General features: G+C 45.5%; 2 protein-coding genes and 1 long non-coding RNA gene across 8 annotated transcripts; 2 read left to right on the top strand and 1 right to left on the bottom strand.

Moving 5' to 3' along the window:
* Window positions 1–3,034: 3,034 nt before the first annotated feature.
* Window positions 3,035–9,261, bottom strand: LOC118471315 (uncharacterized). Its single transcript, XR_008604396.1, has 4 exons — window positions 9,123–9,261; window positions 8,276–8,442; window positions 4,143–7,898; window positions 3,035–3,689 (listed from the first exon to the last, which is right to left on the bottom strand). It is a non-coding gene; the product is annotated as an uncharacterized LOC118471315 (long non-coding RNA).
* On the top strand, window positions 4,298–10,078 carry prkn (parkin RBR E3 ubiquitin protein ligase). 3 transcript variants are annotated; one of them, XM_055018694.1, is made up of 11 exons: window positions 4,300–4,426; window positions 5,732–5,895; window positions 5,973–6,165; window positions 6,462–6,577; window positions 7,767–7,850; window positions 8,063–8,178; window positions 8,292–8,428; window positions 8,568–8,629; window positions 9,137–9,367; window positions 9,465–9,582; window positions 9,716–10,078. In XM_055018694.1, exons 1-11 carry the CDS (start codon window positions 4,420–4,422, stop codon window positions 9,817–9,819), a joined length of 1,332 nt encoding a protein of 443 aa, XP_054874669.1. In that variant the 5' UTR covers window positions 4,300–4,419; the 3' UTR covers window positions 9,820–10,078. The 3 variants fall into 3 exon arrangements, with proteins under 3 accessions (XP_054874667.1, XP_054874669.1, XP_054874668.1); XM_055018692.1 differs by having other exon boundaries at window positions 4,298–4,426; window positions 9,137–9,582; XM_055018693.1 differs by having other exon boundaries at window positions 5,973–6,150; window positions 9,137–9,582.
* Window positions 10,079–10,214: 136 nt separating this feature from the next.
* Window positions 10,215–23,144, top strand: si:ch73-193i2.2 (transient receptor potential channel pyrexia). Of its 4 annotated transcripts, XM_055018686.1 has the most exons (19): window positions 10,215–11,073; window positions 12,104–12,236; window positions 12,315–12,475; window positions 12,812–12,898; window positions 13,068–13,218; window positions 13,294–13,455; window positions 13,565–13,674; window positions 13,758–13,875; window positions 16,162–16,190; window positions 16,321–16,448; window positions 16,537–16,651; window positions 16,748–16,918; window positions 17,863–17,933; window positions 18,513–18,680; window positions 18,955–19,073; window positions 19,442–19,646; window positions 21,847–22,054; window positions 22,122–22,180; window positions 22,252–23,144. In XM_055018686.1, the coding sequence occupies exons 1-19, from the start codon at window positions 10,987–10,989 to the stop codon at window positions 22,445–22,447; spliced, it is 2,478 nt and encodes an 825-aa protein (XP_054874661.1). In that variant the 5' UTR covers window positions 10,215–10,986; the 3' UTR covers window positions 22,448–23,144. The 4 variants fall into 4 exon arrangements, with proteins under 4 accessions (XP_054874661.1, XP_054874660.1, XP_054874659.1 ...); XM_055018685.1 differs by having other exon boundaries at window positions 16,357–16,448; window positions 16,537–16,918; XM_055018684.1 differs by having other exon boundaries at window positions 16,537–16,918.
* Window positions 23,145–23,379: the final 235 nt, after the last annotated feature.

Here is a 23,379-nt window from a genome sequence, read left to right as displayed (position 1 = left end):
GGACACTCACTTGTATTTATCTATAAAGCCAGATGAAACTAATCAGCTAGCCAGACTGTAGGATTGTCTTAAGGACATAAAGACCTGGATGACCTATAATTTCCTACTACTAAATTCAGACCAGACTGAAGTCATTGTATTTGGCCCCAAACATCTTAGAAAATTGCTTTCAAAGCATATAGTTACTCTGGATGGCATTACATTGGCCTCCAGTACTACTGTGAGGAACCTCGATGTTATCTTTGACCAGGACATGTCCTTTAACTCACACATAAAACAAATCTGTAGGACTTCCTTTTTCCACCTGACAAATATTGTAAAAATCAGGAACATCCTGTCTCAGAGTGATGCAGAAAAACTAGTCCATGCATTTGTTACTTCTAGGCTTGACTACTGTAATTCCTTATTATCAGGTTGTCCCAATAGCTCTCTGAAACATCTACAGCTGATCCAAAACGCTGCAGCCAGAGTACTGACGGGAGTTAGCAAGAGAGATCATATTTCTCCTATATTGGTTTCTCTTCATTGGCTTCCTGTTAAATCTAGAATAGAATTCAAAATCCTTCTTCTGACATATAAAGCTCTTAACAGCCAATCTCCATCATATCTTAAAGACCTGATAGTACCATATTATCCTAGCAGAACTCTTCGCTCTCAGACTGCAGGCTTACTTGTTGTTCCTAGAATCTCTAAAAGTAGAATGTGAGGCAGAGCCTTCAGTTATCAGCTCCTCTCCTGTGGAACCAGCTCCCAGTTTGGGTTCTGGAAGTGGACACCCTCTCTATTTTTAAGACCAGGCTTAAAACCTTCCTTTTTGACAAATCTTATAGTTAGGACTGACTGGGGGACCCTGAGGGGGTCAGCTGGAGTCTTCCTCTTGGACGTCCCTTAGTTCTGCCCCTAGTTCTGCTGCTACAGGCCTAGGCTGCTGGAGGACCTCTCTGGATGCACTGAGCCCTTCTCTATCTACCATTAGATTTAATATATATATATATACCATTATTGCATTACACTCACTCTGTTTCTCTCTGTGTCCTTTCTCCGAGTGTCCCTGATCCCAGAGCTGGATGCTTCAGATCTGTGGTTGTTCTCCCACCAACTGTATCCCTCTACCTCCATCCCTCTATCTCTACCTCTCTACCTCTTCTGTCCCTCTCAACCCGTCCGGCCAGCAGCAGATGGTTCCCCCACATTAGAGCCGGGTTCTGCTTGAGGTTTTTTTCCCTGTTAAAAGGGTGTGTTCCTGCCACTGTCGCCTTTTGGCTTGCTCTGGGGGTCAGGCATATGGGTTCTGTAAAGCATCTCTAGACAATTTGACTGTAATTGGTGCTATATAAATAAAATTGAATTGAAAAATGTTCACCAGTGCAGTCTGGGATGTCCTCCTCCTGGGGAAGTCGATGATCATCTCCTTCGTCTTGCTGACGTTGAGCTGCAGATGGTTTCGCTCACACCAGTCAACAAAGTCAGAGATGACCGTCCTGTACTTCCTCTCATCCCCCTCAGATACCCGACAATTGCTGTATCATCGGAGAACTTCTGGAGGTGACAGCTCCCAGAGTTGTAGTGGAAGTCCGATGTGTACAGGGTGAAGAGAAAGGGGGAGAGCACTGTCCTCTGTGGACCTCCATGCTGCTGACTACCACATCAGACACACAGTCCTGAAGCTTCACATACTGTGGTCTGTTGGTGAGGTAGTCGATGGTCCAAGCAGCCAGGTGACAGTCTACTCCTGCTCCTTCAAGCTTCACCCTGAGCAGAGAAGGCTGGATTGTGTTGAAAGCACTGGAGAAGTCAAAGAACATGACCCTCACAGTGCTGCTGGGGTTCTCCAGGTGAGTCAGCGATCTGTGCAGCAGGTAGACCACTGCATCATCCACTCCAATGTTCAGTTGGTAGGCGAACTGCAGTGGATCCAGATGTGGGCTCACCTGGGGACGGAGGTTCTTGAGGACGATCCTCTCCATGGTCTTCATCAGGTGAGAAGTGAGGGCCACAGGTCTGAAGTGGTTAGACTCCCTGGGGTTCCTGGTCTTAGAGACAGGAACCAGGCAGGAAGTCTCCATAACAGAGGAACCCTCTCCAGACTCAGGCTCAGGTTAAAGATGTGCAGCAGCACCTGACAGAGCTGGTCTGCACAGTCTCTAAGGAGTGTGGAGCTGATTCCATCAGGACCTGCAGCTTTCCTGGTCTTCATCTTTTTAAGCTCACTTCTCACCTGATCAGCTGTTATGGAGAGGCAGGGGGTGGTGGAGGAGGGTGGCAGGGGGAGGGGTGATGGTGGTGGTGGGGGGTGAGACGAGGAGGGGTGATGGGGCTGTATGCGGAGTCCGGAGGTGGTAGAAGACGGGGATGGGAGGAGGGGTGCTGTTGGTGGTGTTGGTGGTAGAGAGCTGAGGTGTGAAGAAGGAGCTGGCTGGTCGGTGCTTTGATGAGAGGGGGGAGGAGTGGGAGCAGAGTCAGATCTGTTAAAGAACAGATTCAGCTCATTGATCCACTCCTGGCCTCCTGCTGCAGCTCCCCTCTCATGGCCTCTGCTGGAACCAGAGATGGATCTCAGGTCTCTCCAGACCCCCCTTGTGGTATTCTCCTGCAGGTGAGATTCCATCTTGGTCCTGTAGCTGGCCTTGTCCTCCTTGATCTTCTTCTTTATCTCCTTCTGCACCCTCCTCAGCTCTTCTCTAATAGCCTTTAAATAACTTTTCTGTGTGGAACATCCTCCCAGAAAAGGATAAATGATCTGAACAGAACATTTTATTCAGTATGCTGAAATGTGATTGGTTACAGAACACAAACATGTAATTTAACCCTTGTGTCGTCCCGCGGGTTAAAATTGACCCGTTCTAAAGTTTGAAAATGTGAAAAAATCTACATATATTTTCACAGTGAAACTTCTGATGTCCACATTTTCAAGATTTTGGGGACATTTTTGAACATTTTTTAGTGGAAAAAAAGAAATGTTTAAAAAAAAAATTCTTTAAGAACATTCACATAAAAATCAACCAAAATCGAGTGAAATTCACAGGATTTTGGTTGATTTTTATGTGAATGTTCTTAAAGAAATTTTTACTGATATATATGGAATCACTTTAGATAGTTTTAGGATTTTTTTGGAAGATTTTTACTCATTTTTTGAAAATATTCACAAGAATTCTCTTGCCAAAGTTGTTTTTTTTAACTGAAATTTTTAAGGAATTATTGGAATTTTTGTAGAATTTTTGTAGAGTTTTGTAGAATTTTTTTTTGGAATTTTTTGATTTTTTTCAGACAAGAAAACAATATTTGCCTGTAAATGAGTGCATCAAGCGGGTTAAATAGTGAATTGGCTAAAGGTGGTGGTTTAGACTCAGTTCTCCTATCAGGTGGTGCTCAGAGACGTCCAGATCTCTGGAACACGATCCATCCGATCTCCAGGAGCTGCACCCTGTAAGAGAACCTGCTAGAACCTCTTCCTGTTCTCTACCTGTCCATCTGTTCCTGTTTGCTGTGATGCAGCTACTGGTGGCATCTCATAGAAGGATTATTCTGGTTTCCACCTTAAACGTGCCTTCATTAACAGTTCCAGTGTGATCAGTTGTTACCTTCCTAGGAAACAGGATCTCATCGTCATGGTGTTCATATGAAGCTCTCCATCTGTTCCTCTCCTTCATGTCTTCAGTCCTCCAGAGTCTGAAGCTGAACTATCTCTGCTTTAAAGGTCAAACAGCTCATCATTAATGACACAATAAATACTAATATTACACAATAAATACTATTAATATTATATAATAAGTAATATTAATATAAATTTTTATAATAGATAATTTAATGTCAATATTACACGATAAATACTATTAATATTAATAATACTGATATCTGTTATCAGTTTCAGTGTTTAGCAGCGCCTTTAAAAATAAATCCTAACATCAATAACTGCGTTTCATTAATAGCATTGATTATTGGATTTACTGTCTGATTGGTTACCAATATGATTATTATTAATCAACTGATGATTGATTCATTTTAAACTGTTTGTTTTTCCAAGTTTGAACTTTTCAGATTTTCTGTTTGAAATCAGAAAACATCCATTAAAAACACGAGTTCACCTGATGACCAATCAGATCAAGAATCACTGATCAGCTGATCAACGTGTTCACATTCACCTGGTGTGCTCTGTAGCAGGCTCACCGGGCCGGTTCCGGTGCTGTGGACTCATCTCAGACCGGGCTGACGGTTCGGAGAGACTCGGAGCAACTCGGCTCCGGTTCTTCCAGCGGAAAAGAACGACAACCTGTACTTCCGGGGCCTTTCCGTGACGTCACTCCACTGTGTAGTTCAGCCGGCCAACGTCACGACGCATCGACCCCTCAGTGGGACCACAGCTCCCAGAACACACCACGGCACGCATGCGCAGTCTGAGCACATGAAGGACGAAAACAGATGATCGGTGAGTTCTGCTGCGTTCTACCGTGTTCTACCGGACTACACCGGGTTGCAATGAACTATACCGGGTTCTACCGGACTATACGGGGTTCCACCGGACTACACCGGGTTCTAATGAACTACACCGGGTTCTGAAGCTAAACTAACTCTCTCTGAACGGTCTGAGGTTCTGTCCTCAACTGATCTGCTTCTGCTGGTTCCTCTATAAGTTTAATCAATAACTCTGTTTCCATGTAATCAATAATCAATCACTAATCAATAGTTCCAGCTGAGAGTGTCAATGAGGAGACAGCAGTAAAGTACACGGTATTTAAAGTAGTAAAAGTACACAATATTTAAAGTAATACTACTGCAGATACTTTAACCAAAGAGATCTTCTTTACTGATCCCTCATCAGGGAAACTTATGTGCATGTATGACATGATGGATTTACATGTGTACATGTATGACTGGTTAACGTGATGTTTTTCCACATGATGCTGCAGAGAAACTTTGAACATGTGATGTGACTCCAACAAACTGTTCAAATGTATGATGTAGTAGTAGTGGAAGTAAAAGTACACAGTATTTAACGTGGTATTACTGCAGATGCTTTAGTTTTTAAACAGGAAGTACGCAGGTGTGAAATCAGTGATGTCAGAGCTGCTGTGATTGGTTGATTAATTAATGAATGTTGATCAATAAGTCGATAATTATCTTGATTCAATGCTGGAATATAATGACTGTTACCTGTCCTTCACCTGTCCCTCACCTGTCCCTCAACTGTCCCTCACCTGTCCCTCAACTGTCCCTCACCTGTCCCTCACCTGTCCTTCACCTGTCTTTCACCTGTCCCTCACCTGTCCCTCACCTGTCCTTCACCTGTCCCTCACCTGTCCTTCACCTGTCTTTCACCTGTCCCTCACCTATCCCTCACCTGTCCCTCACCTGTCCTTCACCTGTCTTTCACCTGTCCCTCACCTATCCCTCACCTGTCCTTCACCTGTCTTTCACCTGTCCCTCACCTGTCCTTCACCTGTCTTTCACCTGTCCCTCACCTATCCCTCACCTGTCCCTCACCTGTCCTTCACCTGTCTTTCACCTGTCCCTCACCTATCCCTCACCTGTCCTTCACCTGTCTTTCACCTGTCCCTCACCTGTCCTTCACCTGTCTTTCACCTGTCCCTCATCTGTCCCTCACCTGTCCCTCACCTGTCCTTCGCCTGTCTCTCACTGGTCCTTCACCTGTCCCTCAACTGTCCCTCACCTGTCCTTCGCCTGTCTCTCACTGGTCCTTCACCTGTCCTTGACCTGTCCCTCACCTGTCCAGTGTTCGTGCGGTACAACCTGGGCCCAGGTGTGGCCGTGGAGCTGCAGGAGGAGTCCAGCGTGGCCGAGCTGAAGGAGCTGGTGGGGAGTCAGCAGGGGGTCCGACCCGAGCAGCTCCGGGTTCTGTTTGCTGGGACGGAGCTGCAGAACTCCTCCACGCTGCAGGTGAGGGCGGAGCTTCACAGCAGGTGAGGGTTGAGCCTAACGATAGGTGTGACCTAATCATGGTGCTCCCCTCCCAGAGCTGCGACCTCCCGGAGCAGAGCACCGTCCACGTGGTTCTACCTCCCGCTGGTTCCTCCTCTCAGCTCCAGCAGAACCATCTGACCCGACCGGACCTCGGCTCCTCCCACCTCCCCCCCTCCTCTCCCTCCTCACCTGGCCTGGCTGAGGTTCTGGAGGGGAGGCAGGAGGCTGCAGGTGAGTCACCCTCAGGTGAGACACCTTCAGGCTGGACTTCTGGAGATGAGAAGAAACTGAAGAGAACTTCTGCATGTAGTTCATAGAAGCATTTAATGTGGGTCCTGAGAAAAAAATATTACACAGGTGTGTACAGGTGTATACAGGTGTTTATACTGAAGACATTTCAAAGAGTTAAACGTCAGTAGCAGCCAGGTCATCCTACACCTGGCAACAGGTAACTGCTGCAGGTGAGACAGTCAAACTGTAGGGGGCAGTATTTGTGTACTCTGTTGGTACTCTATGTGAACAGGTGTATACTGTCATTCCAGGTGTGCGTACCTGCAGTACTTTCTACGTGTACTGTAAGAGCTGCAGGTCGGTCCAACCTGGAAAATTGAGAGTTCGCTGCCAAAGCTGCAGACAGACGACCATGATGCTGAGCAGGGTGAGAGTACTGCAGTAGTAGTACTATATCTAGTATTACTTCCAGTACTGCAGTAGTAGTACATATGTAGTATTAGTATCAGTACTGCAGTAGTAGTACTATATGTAGTATTAGTATCAGTACTGCAGTAGTAGTACTATATCTAGTATTAGTTCCAGTACTGCAGTAGTAGTACATATGTAGTATTAGTATCAGTACTGCAATAGTAGTACTATATGTAGTATTAGTATCAGTACTGCAGTAGTAGTACTATATCTAGTAGTAGTACTATATCTAGTATTAGTTCCAGTACTGCAGTAGTAGTACTATATCTAGTAGTAGTACTATATCTAGTATTAGTATCAGTACTGCAATAGTAGTACTATATGTAGTATAAGTATCAGAACTGCAGTAGTAGTACTATATGTAGTATTAGTTCCAGTACTGCAGTAGTAGTACTATATGTAGTATTAGTTCCAGTACTGCAGTAGTAGTACATATGTAGTATTAGTATCAGTACTGCAATAGTAGTACTATATGTAGTATTAGTATCAGAACTGCAGTAGTAGTACTATATGTAGTATTAGTTCCAGTACTGCAGTAGTAGTACTATATGTAGTATTAGTTCCAGTACTGCAGTAGTAGTACATATGTAGTATTAGTATCAGTACTGCAATAGTAGGACTATATGTAGTATTAGTTCCAGTACTGCAGTAGTAGTACTATATGTAGTATTAGTTCCAGTACTGCAGTAGTAGTACATATGTAGTATTAGTATCAGTACTGCAATAGTAGTACTATATGTAGTATTAGTATCAGAACTGCAGTAGTAGTACTATATGTAGTATTAGTTCCAGTACTGCAGAAGTAGTACTATATGTAGTATTAGTTCCAGTACTGTAGTAGTAGTACTATATGTAGTATTAGTATCAGTACTGCAGTAGTAGTACTATATCTAGTATTAGTATCAGTACTGCAGTAGTAGTAGTATATGTAGTATTAGTATCAGTACTGCAGTAGCAGTACTATATGTAGTATTAGTATCAGTACTGCAGTAGTAGTACTATATATAGTATTAGTATCAGTACTGTACTAGTAGTACTATATGTAGTTTTTAGATGGAGTACTGCAGTAGCAGTACTATATGTAGTATTAGTATCAGTACTGCAGTAGTAGTACTATATGCAGTATTTTGACCTTCTGTCTCCAGGGTCCGTCCTGTTGGGACGACGTCCTCCTTCAGGGTCGTATCCATGGCATCTGTCAATCAGAAGGTTGTCACGGCAACGAGACGGTAAGGGGGTGGAGCTTGGTCAAGGGCTGCAATGATTGGTTGATTAATCTGCAGCCGTGGAGATTTTTAAATATTCAATAATAAATAAAAACAATAAAGATCAGACTCAGATTAAATGTTATTACATTATTAATTAGTGTGTGTGTGTGTGTGTGTGTGTGTGTGTGTGTGTGTGTGTGTGTGTGTGTGTGTGTGTGTGCGCGCGTGCGCAGGAGTTTTACATGAAGTGTGCGACCCATCCAACCCCAGATGATGACCTCTCTGTGGCCCTGGACCTCATCATGACCAACACCAGAGACGTGCCCTGTATCGCCTGCACTGATGTCATGTAAGCAACACACACACACACACACACACACACACACACACACACACACACACACACACACACACAGCTCAGGTGTGCTGACCTCAGGTGTGTTTACCGTGTGTGTTCCTCAGGGACGTGGTCGTGGTCTTCCCATGTTTGGAGCGTCATGTGATCTGTCTGGACTGTTTCCGTGGTTACTGTGAGGCTCGGCTCAGTGAGCGGCGCTTCGTCCATCATCCCGTCATCGGATACTCGCTGCCCTGTGCAGGTGAGGGGGAGGGGCTACCTCCCAGTAACAGTGACATCATCAACCTCCAGAAAAGACAGTTGAGCTACCAGACAGGTCAGAGGATCACGTGTGTTACAGGTGTGTAGCAAGTGTGATCATGTGATGTTTGTGTCTCCAGCCGGCTGTGAAGATTCTCTGATCAGAGAAGTGCATCACTTCAGGGTCCTGGGAGACGAGCAGGTACACCTGAACCAACACACCTGGTAGATCATTACGCTTAGATTTTTGTCATCATACATTTTTATATTTACATCTATTATGATATTTATGTTATAACATAGTAAATGTTTATATAAACATTTACTATGATATTTATGTTTTATATCATATTAAATATTCAGTCCAGAAGCACTCTGCAGACTGAAGGTAAAACAACATCTGAGGCTGAATAAATGCTGATGGTAAAATGATGAAACTCCCACAAAACCTTCATAGAAATATTAAAATATTCAGCTAGATATTTCAACTCTCTGTGGTTTAGAAAAGCTTAAATAAAAACCAGAACATCTGCTGGATGTTAGCATGTCAGGATCAGGGTTAAAATACAAAGATATTATCAGTGAAATAACTGAGAGAAGCTGGAGAGGACGTGCACCTGAACAGGTGAGTCCATGTTTCCTGTGATGCTGAGTGGCGACCCCTCACCTGATGACCCAGAACCCCCCTAACTCACCTGTCTCTCTGCAGTATGGGCGGTACCAGCGGTACGGGGCCGAGGAGTGTCTGCTGGCCATTGGAGGACTGATGTGTCCGTCACCTGGCTGTGGGGCGGGGCTTCTCCCACCTGACGGCAGCAGGAGGGTGGAGTGCGACCGACCGCTGGGCTGCGGCTTCATCTTCTGCAGGGACTGCAGGGAGGGCTACCACCAGGGGCCGTGTCAGGCGGCACCGGCTCCGCCCACAGGGGAAGCCTCACAGGTGAGCCGGCCAATCACAGAACCTCCGAGTACGTCAGCTCGGACCAATCCTCGCCGTCATCACCTGCTGAAGACAGGACTTCCTGTCTGCTCCTCAGGGCTTCCTGGTCGGGGGGGAGGCGGCTCTCAGGGGGAGGTGGGACCGAGAATCTCTGCTGCTGATCCAGGAGACGACCAAACGCTGCCCCCAGTGTTCAGTCCCTGTAGAGAGGAATGGTAGGAGGAGAACACGCCTAGAACACACGTGTAACACGGACTTATGCATGTTAGAACACGTATGTCACACAGCGACTATCACATGTATACAGATCTGTACAGCAGCCTGATGCGTGTTTGTCTCCCCCTGCAGGCGGCTGTATGCACATGGCGTGTCCTCGCTGTCAGACTGAGTGGTGCTGGTTGTGTGGCGTACCGTGGAACAGAGACTGTATGGGAAACCACTGGTTCGGATAAACGTCCAGCAGCAGTTAGCTGTAGAGCCACAACCCCCCCCCCCCCCCCCCCCCCACACACACACACACACACACACACACACACACACACTCACGAGATTACCGTGACAACCTGATACAGCCTGATTTCCAGCTGGACTCTCTGATGTTCTGATGATCCTGAAGGAACCTAGGAACCTACAGACTGGAAGAACCTGTGACTCATTAAATGTTGTTTTTGTTTCTGTGACCTCAAATAAAACAAACCTATCAAAGAGTGACACGTAGTGAATGAGTGACATCATGCTGACATCACTGCATCACAGCTGACAGAAAACCAATGAATGATCCCATTCAGCACTGTAGACCCTTAAAGACATGAAACAATGAATAAAACAATGAAAGACCTTTAACGAAGTTAAACATGAGGATGATCAGATGTTTAAATTACACAGAATAAACTTCCAAACATCACTGATCCTGTATGATCGTAGGAGAAGTCAGACCTCAGTTTGGGTTGAAAGGAGACACACAGAGAGATGGAGTCAGTGGAGGAGAACATTAAGAGCATAAAGAACATATAGAACAGGAAGAACATGTAGAACATGAGGAGAACATGAGGAAAACATGAAGAACATGAGGAGAACATGAGGAGAACGTGAGGAGAACATGTTCCACGTCCAGTACATATTCTGACCAACTAGAACACGCCATGTTGTTCATGTTTGTTTACATCAATAAAGATCAGTCATTGGTCTTCATTCAGCGTGACCCAGCCATAAACTAAGACCTGAACCTGGACCTGGACCTGGACCTGGATCTGGTCCCTCCCATCTCCACCCACTGATAAGACCAAGCATCAACCTTTGAGTCAACAGCTGATAACCAGCTGAGCTCATGGTTTGTTTGTTTCAACTGAAACACAGAAGCAGCATCAGATCCAGATCAGCTCAGAACCACAGAGTGAAGACGGATCCAGGAGACAGTTCTCAGTCCTTCATCCATGATCCAGCGAGACTACAGATAAAATCTGGACACAGATTCCATCAAGTCCAGCCGAGTTCTGTAGGTTTTACTGGGTCCAGTACAGCTTTGCAGGTTCCTGGATTTCTGTCAGGTTCTACAGGCTCTAGGAGATTCAGCTGAACTCTGGAGTTCTGGAGGTGGACAGAGGCTCAGTAGAACCAGGATGAAGAGGCGTTCCCCATCAGGTCTGACCTGTCTGAGGAATCCTGGACCAGAACTGGAGATGATGGACAGAACCAACCCCATCCAGGTAAGTCTGAGTGCTTGTTCCAATCTACAGGTCGTCCCAGCCGGGTGGAGCTTAACTAACGCGTAGTAACCTTCACTGATGGAGACGTCTTAAAGAGAAACATTCAAAGTTGAAAAAGTGTAAAATAAAAAAATTAAAGCTGAAGCAGCTATGAACAGGACTTGGCACATCCATGCACATCCGGACGTAGTGCACGTCAGGACATAGTGTATGTCAGGACGTAGTGGACGTGGAGGTGTAGTGCACGTGGAGATGTTGCAGAAAAGTGAAGGTGTGGAGACGTAGCTGACCAGTTTCAAGGATTATATCACAAAGTTTGTAGATGTGGTGCGTGTGAAGTATTTTCAGAGTTACAGTGTTCTTTATGAGAAGGCAAAATCACACAAACAAGTCTTAAAAAAAATACTAACACTCAAATTGGTGTTTTTAAAGGAGGACAAAATATACTGAAGCCAGTGTAAAAAGACTAAAACATACTGGGAGTCAGTTGAAATCGGCTGAAACATCCTGAGAGTCAACAGAAAGAGGATAAAACTCACCAGGAAGCAGTCTGTCAACACTGAAACACTAGGAGCTGATATGAAGAGACAGAAATAACTGGTAGCCAGTATAAAGAGGGTGAAACAATAATGAACATGAATATGGACAACTGGCTCATGGTAGTACATCAAAGTATAAAACATATAAGTTCCCGTCCAGCAGGTGGCGCTATGACTGTGAGAGGATATTATGATATGGATGTGATCAGGGTAGGACTGTGGTTAAACATGTAAAGTTTGAGGCAGATTGGAGCATGTCGAGAGGATTTATACATCACTGCCTGCTTCATGGCGAAGCATCAAACTTCCAGGGGTCGCCACGGCAACGCCCTCAGACTTATGTAGAACATTTTGAAAACTTTTGATCACAAAGGCCTGCTGTATGTATTGGACAAATCCGTCTGGTTCATCCAGTGGAAGGAAACTAACAAAAATCAGGACATTTTCAAAAAAACAAAAAAAACACAAAGAGCTCATCTGGTTCTCCTCAGGCCTCCGGTTCTCAACAGGCCTCCGGTTCTCCTCAGGGGTCCAGGTCCTCAGCGTCGGCAGCAGAGAAGGCTACAGATTGGTGGACGTCACACTCATGCAGTCGATGGAAACAGAGAAGACGAAAGTTGACAGGTGAGTCCAAGTGGTTTCTGTCGGTTCCACTCAGCAGGTTGGTTCTGTTCATGTCTCCGTGACCTGGTTCATGTTCAGGTGTTCAGCTGGAGACCAGGTACAGCGGTCTGACTGAGGAAGACGAAGGTGACAAAGGCCAGAAAGACGAAACTGACACCTCAAGCAAGAACCAGAAACTGAATAAACAACTCTTGGATCACTTCAGACACCTGGCTGCAACTAACCAGGACTCCAACCAGGTAACCGACCAGGTAACTCTGACTAGGTAACCAACCAGGTAACTCTGACCAGAACTCCAACCAGGTAATCGACCAGGTAACTCTGACTAGGTAACCAACCAGGTAACTCTGACCAGGTAACCAACCAGATAACTCTGACCAGGTAACTAACCAGGTAACTCTGACCAGGTAACCAACCAGGTAACTCTGACCAGGTAACCAACCAGATAACTCTGACTAGGTAACCAACCAGGTAACTCTGACCAGGTAACCAACCAGGTAACTCTGACCAGGTAACCAACCAGATAACTCTGACCAGGTAACTAACCAGGTGCTGTGTGTTAATTGTGTGTTCAGGTGGACCTTCAGTTCCTCGATGAGGTCATCTCAGATGGAGCCAATCCAAACAGCTCAGACAGATTTGGACAACCCGTCCTGCATGAGGTCAGCAGCACAGTAACCAATCAGAGAACAGAACACCGACTGTTCCTTTAAAGAGCCTTTAACAACAGTAGCCAATCAGAGAGCAGGATTATAACCCATGATCTTTCCTAGTCCAGCTGTTCACCTGTCTTGGTATCTGTGCAGTCAGTGATGCAGCAGGTGTGCTCAGATCTCCAGGGCGTGGAGCGTGGACGTGATGCGGTTCTTCTTGAACTGCGGTTCCGATCTCCGTCGCCCGGATCAGTTTGGAGTCACGGCGCTGCACGTGGCGGCAGCGCTGGACTACCAGGACATGGTGCAGTTCCTGCTGGACCACAAAGGTGAGCGTTGGCGCCGCCGAAAGGCCGTGACGAGCTTCAGGTAGTCTGATGTTTCTGTGTATATGTTGCCGTCAGCTGACCCAGAGGCTCGGACTCACCTGGACCAGCAGACGCCGCTTCACTACGCCGCCAAGAACGACGCCGTTGAAGCCATCAGGCTACTGCTGCGGGCCGGAGCCACCATCGAGTCCACCGACTACAAACTGAGGACGCCACTGCAGCTCGCAGCCAACCTCGGTACAGTGATGTCACCTCTGACGTCACCTCTGACATCACCTCTGACGTCACCTCTGACATCACCTCTGACGTCACCTCTGACATCACCTCTGACTCCTTGTGTCGTCAGGGCGCAGTGATGCGGCTCGCCTGCTGCTGGAGCTCGGGGCGGACGCAGGGGTGAAGGATGCTGACGGACAGCTCTGTATAACTGCTCTGATTGGTCAGATGAGTTTAGTGGTAATGATGTCCCGCCTGCTGACAGAAAACAGGGCTCTGATTGGTCCAGAAAGCTGCCGTGGTGACATGTGACTTGTGTTCAGGCTCAGCTGGCGCTCAGTCAGTTCCAGGTGAAAGACAGAATCACCAGACAGCAGTACTTCTACCTGAACCTGCTGGAACCAGAACCACATCCAGAACCCTCTGAGGAACACCTGCAAGGTACTACTACTGATACTACTGATGCTACTGCAGTACTACTATCACTGCTGCTACTACTGATGCTACTGCAGTACTACCATCACTGCTACTACTGATGCTACTGCAGTACTACTATCACTGCTGCTACTTATGCTACTGCAGTACTACTATCACTGCTGCTACTACTGATGCTACTGCAGTACTACTATCACTGCTACTACTGATGCTACTGCAGTACTACTATCACTGCTGCTACTACTGATGCTACTGCAGTACTACTATCACTGCTGCTACTACTGATGCTACTGCAGTGCTACTATCACTGCTACTACTGATGCTACTGCAGTACTACTATCACTGCTGCTACTACTGATGCTACTGCAGTACTACTATCACTGCTGCTACTACTGATGCTACTGCAGTACTACCATCACTGCTACTACTGATGCTACTGCAGTACTACTATCACTGCTGCTACTGATGCTACTGCAGTACTACCGTCACTGCTGTTACTACTGATGCTACTGCAGTACTACTATCACTGCTGCTATTTATGCTACTGCAGTACTACTATCACTGCTGCTACTACTGATGCTACTGCAGTACTACTATCACTGCTACTACTGATGCTACTGCAGTACTACTATCACTGCTGCTACTACTGATGCTACTGCAGTACTACTATCACTGCTGCTACTACTGATGCTACTGCAGTGCTACTATCACTGCTACTACTGATGCTACTGCAGTACTACTATCACTGCTGCTACTACTGATGCTACTGCAGTACTACCATCACTGCTACTACTAATGCTACTGCAGTACTACTATCACTGCTGCTACTGATGCTACTGCATTACTACCATCACTGCTACTACTGATGCTACTGCAGTACTATTATCACTGCTACTACTACTGATGCTACTGCAGTACTACTATCACTGCTGCTACTACTGATGATACTGCAGTGCTACTATCACTGCTGCTACTACTGATGCTACTGCAGTGCTACTATCACTGCTACTACTACTGATGCTACTGCAGTACTACCATCACTGCTACTACTGATGCTACTGCAGTACTACTATCACTGCTGCTACTGCTGCTACTGCAGTACTACCATCACTGCTACTACTGATGCTACTGCAGTACTACTATCACTGCTGCTACTGATGCTACTGCAGTACTACTATCACTGCTGCTACTACTGATGCTACTGCAGTGCTACTGTCACTGCTACTACTACTGATGCTACTGCAGTACTACTATCACTGCTGCTACTGATGCTACTGCAGTACTACTATCACTGCTGCTACTACTGATGCTACTGCAGTACTACTATCACTGCTACTACTGATGCTACTGCAGTACTACTATCACTGCTGCTACTACTGATGCTACTGCAGTGCTACTATCACTGCTACTACTGATGCTACTGCAGTACTACTATCACTGCTGCTACTACTGATGCTACTGCAGTACTACCATCACTGCTACTACTGATGCTACTGCAGTACTACTATCACTGCTGCTACTACTGATGCTACTGCAGTACTACTATCACTGCTGCTACTACTGATGCTACTGCAGTGCTACCATCACTGCTACTACTGATGCTACTGCAGTACTACCATCACTGCTACTACTGATGCTACTGCAGTATTACCATCACTGCTGCTACTACTGATGCTACTGCAGTACTATATCACTGCTGCTACTACTGATGCTACTGCAGTGCTACCATCACTGCTACTGCTGATGCTACTGCAGTACTACCATCACTGCTGGTACTACTGATGCTACTGCAGTACTACCATCACTGCTACTACTGATGCTACTGCAGTACTACTATCACTGCTGCTACTACTGATGCTACTGCAGTACTACCATCACTGCTACTACTGATGCTACTGCAGTACTATCACTGCTGCTACTACTGATGCTACTGCAGTACTACTATCACTGCTACTACTACTGATGCTACTGCAGTACTACTATCTCTGCTGCTACTGATGCTACTGCAGTACTACTATCACTGCTGCTACTACTGATGCTACTGCAGTGCTACCATCACTGCTACTACTGATGCTACTGCAGTACTACTATCACTGCTGCTACTACTGATGCTACTGCAGTACTACTATCACTGCTACTAGTGATGCTACTGCAGTACTACTATCACTGCTACTACTACTGATGCTACTGCAGTGCTACCATCACTGCTACTACTGATGCTACTGTAGTACTACTATCATTGTTGATTGTGTTTTACTGACTGTTGTACCTGATTCTGTCTGTGTTTTGTAGAAGCAGTGGTCAATGAGCCCTCATCTCCGGTGAGATTTAGTAATAAATTTTACACTTTACAGTTTACTGTTTATAGTTTACAGTTTACGTTTATATTTTACAGTTTACAGTTTATAGTTTACAGTTTATATTTTACAGTTTACAGTTACCTGTTTATAGTTACAGTTTTCAGAGGACAGTGAACTTGTCCTACAGCTGCAGGTGGTGGTCCAGGAAGGGAAGCTCGACCTGATCATGAATCCTGTCTTCCTCAAACTGATTCAGGTCAAATGGAAACTCTATGGCAGGTAAACTCACTCTGACCCAGATCTCTGTGGCATTTCAAGTGGAAGGTTGCTGCTGTACTTGTCTGTCTCTGCTTCTGTATCCTGACAGATTAGGGGCGTGGCTTCTCCTTTTACTCAACTTTCTGTTCAACGTTTCCTGGACAACGGTGGCCATTTCTGTGTCCGTCCGCCGAGACTCACCTGATCGCTATGTCCTCCCCCAGGTGATCCGTCTGTCACACCTGCCTGTCTCAGGACTGGTCAGGACTTGTCTTTTTCACCTTCCCATCTCACCTGTCTGTCTCACCGGTCTGTCTCAGGACTGGTGGCGTGTCCTCCTCGTCCTCCCAGCGCTCCTGTTGACTCTCGAGGAGGTGCTCAGGGAGCTGCTGGACATTTGGCGGTCGAGGAGGAAGCTCCGCCTCTGGCGACGGTGGGCAGAGCGCCGTCTCCATGACGACCTGCGCTGCTCACATCCCATGTGGCCTCAGGTAAGGAAACACGACACCTCTGACCACACCCACCTGACTGGCACCTGGAAACTTACCCAGGGTTTCCTCTACATTCATTCTGCAGCAGCGACCCGCCACTGCTAAAATCCCAGCCGCTGCCCCTTTAAATTTCTTTTTTTTCCTTTTTTTTGTAATCGTCGCAAATACAACACCGCCGCATGTCTCTACTTTCACAGCAGTCTTGCACTGTGTTGGGTACTCGCGAGTACTAAGGTAAACTACAGATAACTCTATCTTGCTCTCAGTATATACTCTTTTTCTGCGTGTGTGTGGCGGCGGCGGGGGGGAGCCTGCTGCCACTGCTGGAAAAAATTCTAGAGGAGAAACACTGTTACCTGACGGTAACTCACCTGCACGGGACGCACTGATAACACCTATCCAACAGCAACTGTCCATCAACACCTGTCCATCAACATCTGTCCATCATCAACACCTGTCCAACATCAACACCTGTCCAACCACACCTGTCCATCACATGTCCATCAACACCTGTTCATCATCAACACCTCTCCATCATCAACACCTGTCCAACCACACCTGTTCATCAACAACACATGTCCATCATCAACACCTGTCCATCACCTGTCCATCACCTGTCTATCAACACCTGTCCATCAACACCTGTCCATCAACACCTGTCCATCATCAACACCTGTCCATCAACAACACCTGTCCATCACCTGTCCATCAACACCTGTCCATCAACACCTGTCCATCACCTGTCCATCACCTGTCCATCACCTGTCCATCAACATCTGTCCATCAACACCTGTCCATCATCAACACCTGTCCATCAACAACACCTGTCCATCACCTGTCCATCAACACCTGTCCATCAACACCTGTCCAACAGACAGACTGCTGGTCTTTGATTCTACTGTGTGTGTGTTTGTGTGTGTGTGTGTGTGTGTTGTTTTTTGTAGGAGAGACGTTTCCTTTTGGACCAGAACAAACTGATTCGCAGGACCAGAGGAAGCTACAGTCGGGACCTGTGGTACGACACGACACGTCACGTCACGACACGACACGACACGACACGTCACGTCACGTCACGTCACGACACGACACGACACGACACGACACGTCACGTCACGACACGACACGATACGTCACGTCACGTCACGTCACGTCACGAGACGTCCCGACATGTCATGTCACGACACGTCACGTCACGATACGTCACATCATGACACATCATGACACATCACGTTACGAGACGTCCCGACACGTCACGTCACGACATGTCCCGACACGTCACGTCACGTCACGTCACGTCACGTCACGAGACGTCCCGACACGTCACATCACGACACGTCACATCACGACACGTCACATCACGACACGTCACGTCACAACACATCACATGTCACGACATGACACGTCATGTCACGTCAGGACACGTCACGTCACGAGACGTCACGACACATCACGTCACGACACGTCACATCACGACATGTCACGACATGACACATCATGTCACGTCAGGACACGACACGACACGTCACGACATGTCATGTCACGACATAACATGACACATCACACTGACCTGTGTCTCTGCTTTCTGAACCACCAGGAACGTCTGTGATTGGATGGTTTACTGTCTGCTGACGGCGTCCTTTAGCGTCCACCTGGTGGATGTGTTGCGTCCGTCCGTCCATCTTCCCACCATCAGTCTGCGTCTGTTTTCCGTCACCGTCGTCTTTCTGTGGCTGCGACTCATGAAGCACGTCAGAGCCTTCAGGTACACACAGTTACTGCATCAAGCACACAGTTACTGCATCAAGCACACAGTTACTGCATCAAGTACACAGTTTACTGCAGAAAATACTGTGTTTACTATGTAATGAGGTACATGTTGAGTTCAGGACTGAACTGGTTTGGTCCAGTGGCTGAGGATAGCTGGTCTGGTTACCATGGTAACCTGAGTGGTCAGCACTTGCTGGTCACAGCTGATCAGTTGCATGTTGCTAGTTGCATGTTGCTGGTTGCTGACCAGTTGCATGTTGATGCTGCAGACTGATGGGTCCGTTCATCGTCATGTTGGGGAACATCGCTGGCAACGTGATGCGTTTCCTGTTCCTATACACCGAGATCTTCATCCCGTACGCCTGCAGCTTCTGGATCATCTTTGGAGGTCAGAGATTCCCTGTGAGGATCATAATCAATAATCAATGATCAGTAATGAATAATCAATAACCAATGATCAGTAATCAATAATCAGTAATCAGTAATCAATGATCAGTAATCAATAATCAGTAATCAGTAATCAATGATCGGTAATCAATAATCAGTAATCAATGATCAATAATTAGTCATCAGTAATCAATTATCAATAATCAGTACTCAGTAAGCAATGATCAGTAATCAATAATCAGTAATCAATAATCAATGATCAATGATCAGTAATCAGTCATCAGTAATCAATGATCAGTAATCATTAATCAATCTTTAATCAGTAATCAATAATCAGTAATCAGTAATCAATAACACTCCTGTCTCCAGGTTCCTCCTCAGTTCCCAGCATGCAGTCTGTTTCCGGCCTCCTCTATAGTTTGTATCGCATCACTCTGGTGGACGAATACGAATACGCTGCCATGGTAACGGTGGATGATGTCATGGCACCGCTGCTCTGTGGGACGTTTCTGGCAGCTTCCTCGATCCTGTGTGTCAATCTACTGATCGCTCTGCTGACAGACACCTTCCAGAGGTCAGAACACCTGGACACACACCTGGACTAACACACACCTGGACTAACACACCTGGACTAACACACACCTGGACTAACACCTGGACTAACACACATCTGGACTAACATCTGGACTCACACCTGGACTAACACACAACTGGACTAACACCTGGACTCACACACACCCGGACTAACATCTGGACTAACACACACTTGGACTAACACACCTGGACTAACGCACACCTGGACTAACACACCTGGACTAACACACACCTGGACTAACACACACCTGGACACACACCTGGACTAACACACACCTGGACTAACACCTGGACTAACACTCACCTGGACACACACCTGGACTAACACCTGGACTAACACTCACCTGGAAACACACCTGGACAAGCGCACACCTGGACTAACACACAACTGGACTAACACCTAATGTTGTGTATTTATTGTGTATTTGTTGTGTATTTATAATGTATTTATTGTGTATTTGTTGTGTATTTATAGTGTATTTATTGTGTATTTGTTGTGTATTTGTTGTGTATCTGTAGGGTCCATGATAACTCCCAGGCTAACGTTGTGTATTTATAGTATATTTATTGTGTATTTATTGTGTATTTATTGTGTATTTGTTGTGTATTTATTGTGTAGGGTCCATGATAACTCCCAGGCTAACGTTGTGTATTTATTGTGTATTTATTGTTTATTTATTGTATTTGTTGTGTATTTGTAGGGTCCATGATAACTCCCAGGCTAACGTTGCATATTTATTGTGTATTTATTGTTTATTTATTGTATTTGTTGTGTATTTATTGTGTATTTATTGTATTTGTTGTGTATCTGTAGGGTCCATGATAACTCCCAGGCTAACGTTGTATATTTATTGTGTATTTATTGTTTATTTATTGTATTGTTGTGTATTTGTAGGGTCCATGATAACTCCCAGGCTAATGTTGTGTATTTATTGTGTATTTGTTGTGTATCTGTAGGGTCCATGATAACTCCCAGGCTGTTGTGTATTTATTGTGTATTTGTAGGGTCCATGATAACTCCCAGGCTGTTGTGTATTTATTGTGTATTTATTGTGTATTTGTAGGGTCCATGATAACTCCCAGGCTAACGTTGTGTATTTATTGTGTATTTGTTGTCTATCTGTAGGGTCCATGATAACTCCCAGGCTAACGTTGTGTATTTATTGTGTATTTGTTGTCTATCTGTAGGGTCCATGATAACTCCCAGGCTAATGTTGTGTATTTATTGTGTATTTGTTGTCTATCTCTAGGGTCCATGATAACTCCCAGGCTAACGTTGTGTATTTATTGTGTATTTGTTGTCTATCTGTAGGGTCCATGATAACTCCCAGGCTAACGTTGTGTATTTATTGTGTATTTGTTGTCTATCTGTAGGGTCCATGATAACTCCCAGGCTAACGTTGTGTATTTATTGTGTATTTGTTGTCTATCTGTAGGGTCCATGATAACTCCCAGGCTAACATTGTGTATTTATTGTGTATTTGTTGTCTATCTGTAGGGTCCATGATAACTCCCAGGCTAACGTTGTGTATTTATTGTGTATTTGTTGTTTATCTGGAGGGTCCATGATAACTCCCAGGCTAACGTTGTGTATTTATTGTGTATTTGTTGTCTATCTGTAGGGTCCATGATAACTCCCAGGCTAACGTTGTGTATTTATTGTGTATTTGTTGTCTATCTGTAGGGTCCATGATAACTCCCAGGCTAACATTGTGTATTTATTGTGTATTTGTTGTCTATCTGTAGGGTCCATGATAACTCCCAGGCTAACGTTGTGTATTTATTGTGTATTTGTTGTCTATCTGTAGGGTCCATGATAACTCCCAGGCTAACGTTGTGTATTTATTGTGTATTTGTTGTTTATCTGTAGGGTCCATGATAACTCCCAGGCTAACGTTGTGTATTTATTGTGTATTTGTTGTTTATCTGTAGGGTCCATGATAACTCCCAGGCTAACGTTGTGTATTTATTGTGTATTTGTTGTCTATCTGTAGGGTCCATGATAACTCCCAGGCTAACGTTGTGTATTTATTGTGTATTTGTTGTCTATCTCTAGGGTCCATGATAACTCCCAGGCTAACGTTGTGTATTTATTGTGTATTTGTTGTCTATCTGTAGGGTCCATGATAACTCCCAGGCTAACGTTGTGTATTTATTGTGTATTTGTTGTCTATCTGTAGGGTCCATGATAACTCCCAGGCTAACGCCGTCATGCAGCAGGCTGTGGTCATCCTGCAGGTGGAGGACTCCATACCCCTCCTTCGTCGTTTCTATGACAACCGGTTTGTGTCCAATTGCTGCTCTCCGCTGGTTGCCGCCTGCGATAATGACATCACAACGCTCCCTCGTTACCATGACGAGACGGGACACATCACGGCGGAGATCAAGGTGAGTTCCTGAAGCAGGTGATGTGGTTTGGAAGGTTCTGGTGCTGACGGTCTGGTCTGTCCTGCAGGACACTCTGGACCGGTTCCTGGTCCTCCAGAGGGACGCAGAGACGCTCCGAGGTTCTGGGTAAGAACCCGACACAGAACCGCTCGGTCGGACTGTCAGCACCCACTCTAACAGGATCCTCTCTCCAACAGAGTCCACATAGGCCAGGTCCAGAACCACGTCCTGCAGAACCAGGAGCTTCAGAACCAGGAACTTCAGAACCAGGTCCTGCAGAACCAGGACCTTCAGAACCAGGAGCTGCAGAACCAGGAGATTCAGAACCAGGTCCAGAACCAGGACCTTCAGAACCAGGTCCTGCTGAACCAGGAGCTTCAGAACCAGGTCTAGAACAAGGACCTTCAGAACCAGGAGCTGCAGAACCAGGAGCTTCAGGCCATCCGAGCAGAGCTGAGGGAGCTCCGGACTCTGGTCCAGCAGCTGGTTGGGACCAGAACCGACGGGTTTTAAGGTTCTTTTCTTTCCAGAATCTTCAGAGTTTCAGACTTTGAATCTTCATGTTTCATTAAAATCACTTTATTCTTCAGCTCCTGTCTAAAAATAAAGGTTGTTTGAAGCAGATTCAGTAAAAAGAATCGACTGGATGAATAAATAAATGTAGCAGAACGAGAGAACAGAGGAGCTACAGCTGGAGGTCCATCCAGCATGGAAGAACATCTACAGCTGAGGAGCAGAGGGGAAACATCTGGAAACATCTGGAGATAGAAGAACATTTGCAGCTGAGGAGCAGAGTAGAGAGGAAACATCTGGAGAGAGAAGAACATCTGCAGGATGAGGACACATCAGAGTTTAAACATGTTGGACACAAAGAAGAAAAGAAGCTGTGAAAGGAGCAGCCTGCTGAGCTGCAGCGCCCCCTGCTGCCTCCAGAGTCTGTCATAGAAAGACGACCATTAAAGACACGTTCTGTTCTCCCAGAGGAACCATCAGATACAGAAAGAACATACTGACAATGTTCTGTCATTAATTATTCCTTCATCATGTGTCAGAGTTTCCCTTTATGTTGGTTTGACAATAAAATCTTTAAAACAAAAAAGTCTGAACTATGTGATATACAGACTGTCATTATTAATAATATACATTAAATCATCATATAATAATAATATACATTATATCATTATATAATATTAATAATGTACATTAAATCATCATATAATAATAATATACAGTCTATCATTATATAATAGTGATATACAGTCTATATTATATAATAATAATATACATTACATCATTATATAATATTAATAATATACATTACATCA

The sequence above is a fragment of the Amphiprion ocellaris genome, chromosome 16 (genome assembly GCF_022539595.1).
Source record: "Amphiprion ocellaris isolate individual 3 ecotype Okinawa chromosome 16, ASM2253959v1, whole genome shotgun sequence".
Classification (NCBI taxonomy): Eukaryota; Metazoa; Chordata; class Actinopteri; family Pomacentridae; genus Amphiprion; species Amphiprion ocellaris.
This window is presented reverse-complemented; position numbering and strand designations above follow the sequence as displayed.

What these genes read in the sequence shown, in the direction of transcription:
- prkn (XM_055018692.1), top strand. An exon ending in TGCAGGTGAGTCACCCTCAG is followed by an intron (nt 6,166 to 6,461) that starts GTGAGACACCTT and finishes CTGTCATTCCAG; the next exon opens with GTGTGCGTACCTGCAGTACT. An exon ending in ATACTCGCTGCCCTGTGCAG is followed by an intron (nt 8,429 to 8,567) that starts GTGAGGGGGAGG and finishes TTGTGTCTCCAG; the next exon opens with CCGGCTGTGAAGATTCTCTG.
- si:ch73-193i2.2 (XM_055018684.1), top strand. Translation starts at nt 10,987, where the DNA reads ATGAAGAGGCGTTCCCCATCAGGTCTGACCTGTCTGAGGAATCCTGGA. An exon ending in CTAACCAGGACTCCAACCAG is followed by an intron (nt 12,476 to 12,811) that starts GTAACCGACCAG and finishes TTGTGTGTTCAG; the next exon opens with GTGGACCTTCAGTTCCTCGA. An exon ending in CTCTGAGGAACACCTGCAAG is followed by an intron (nt 13,876 to 16,161) that starts GTACTACTACTG and finishes TGTGTTTTGTAG; the next exon opens with AAGCAGTGGTCAATGAGCCC.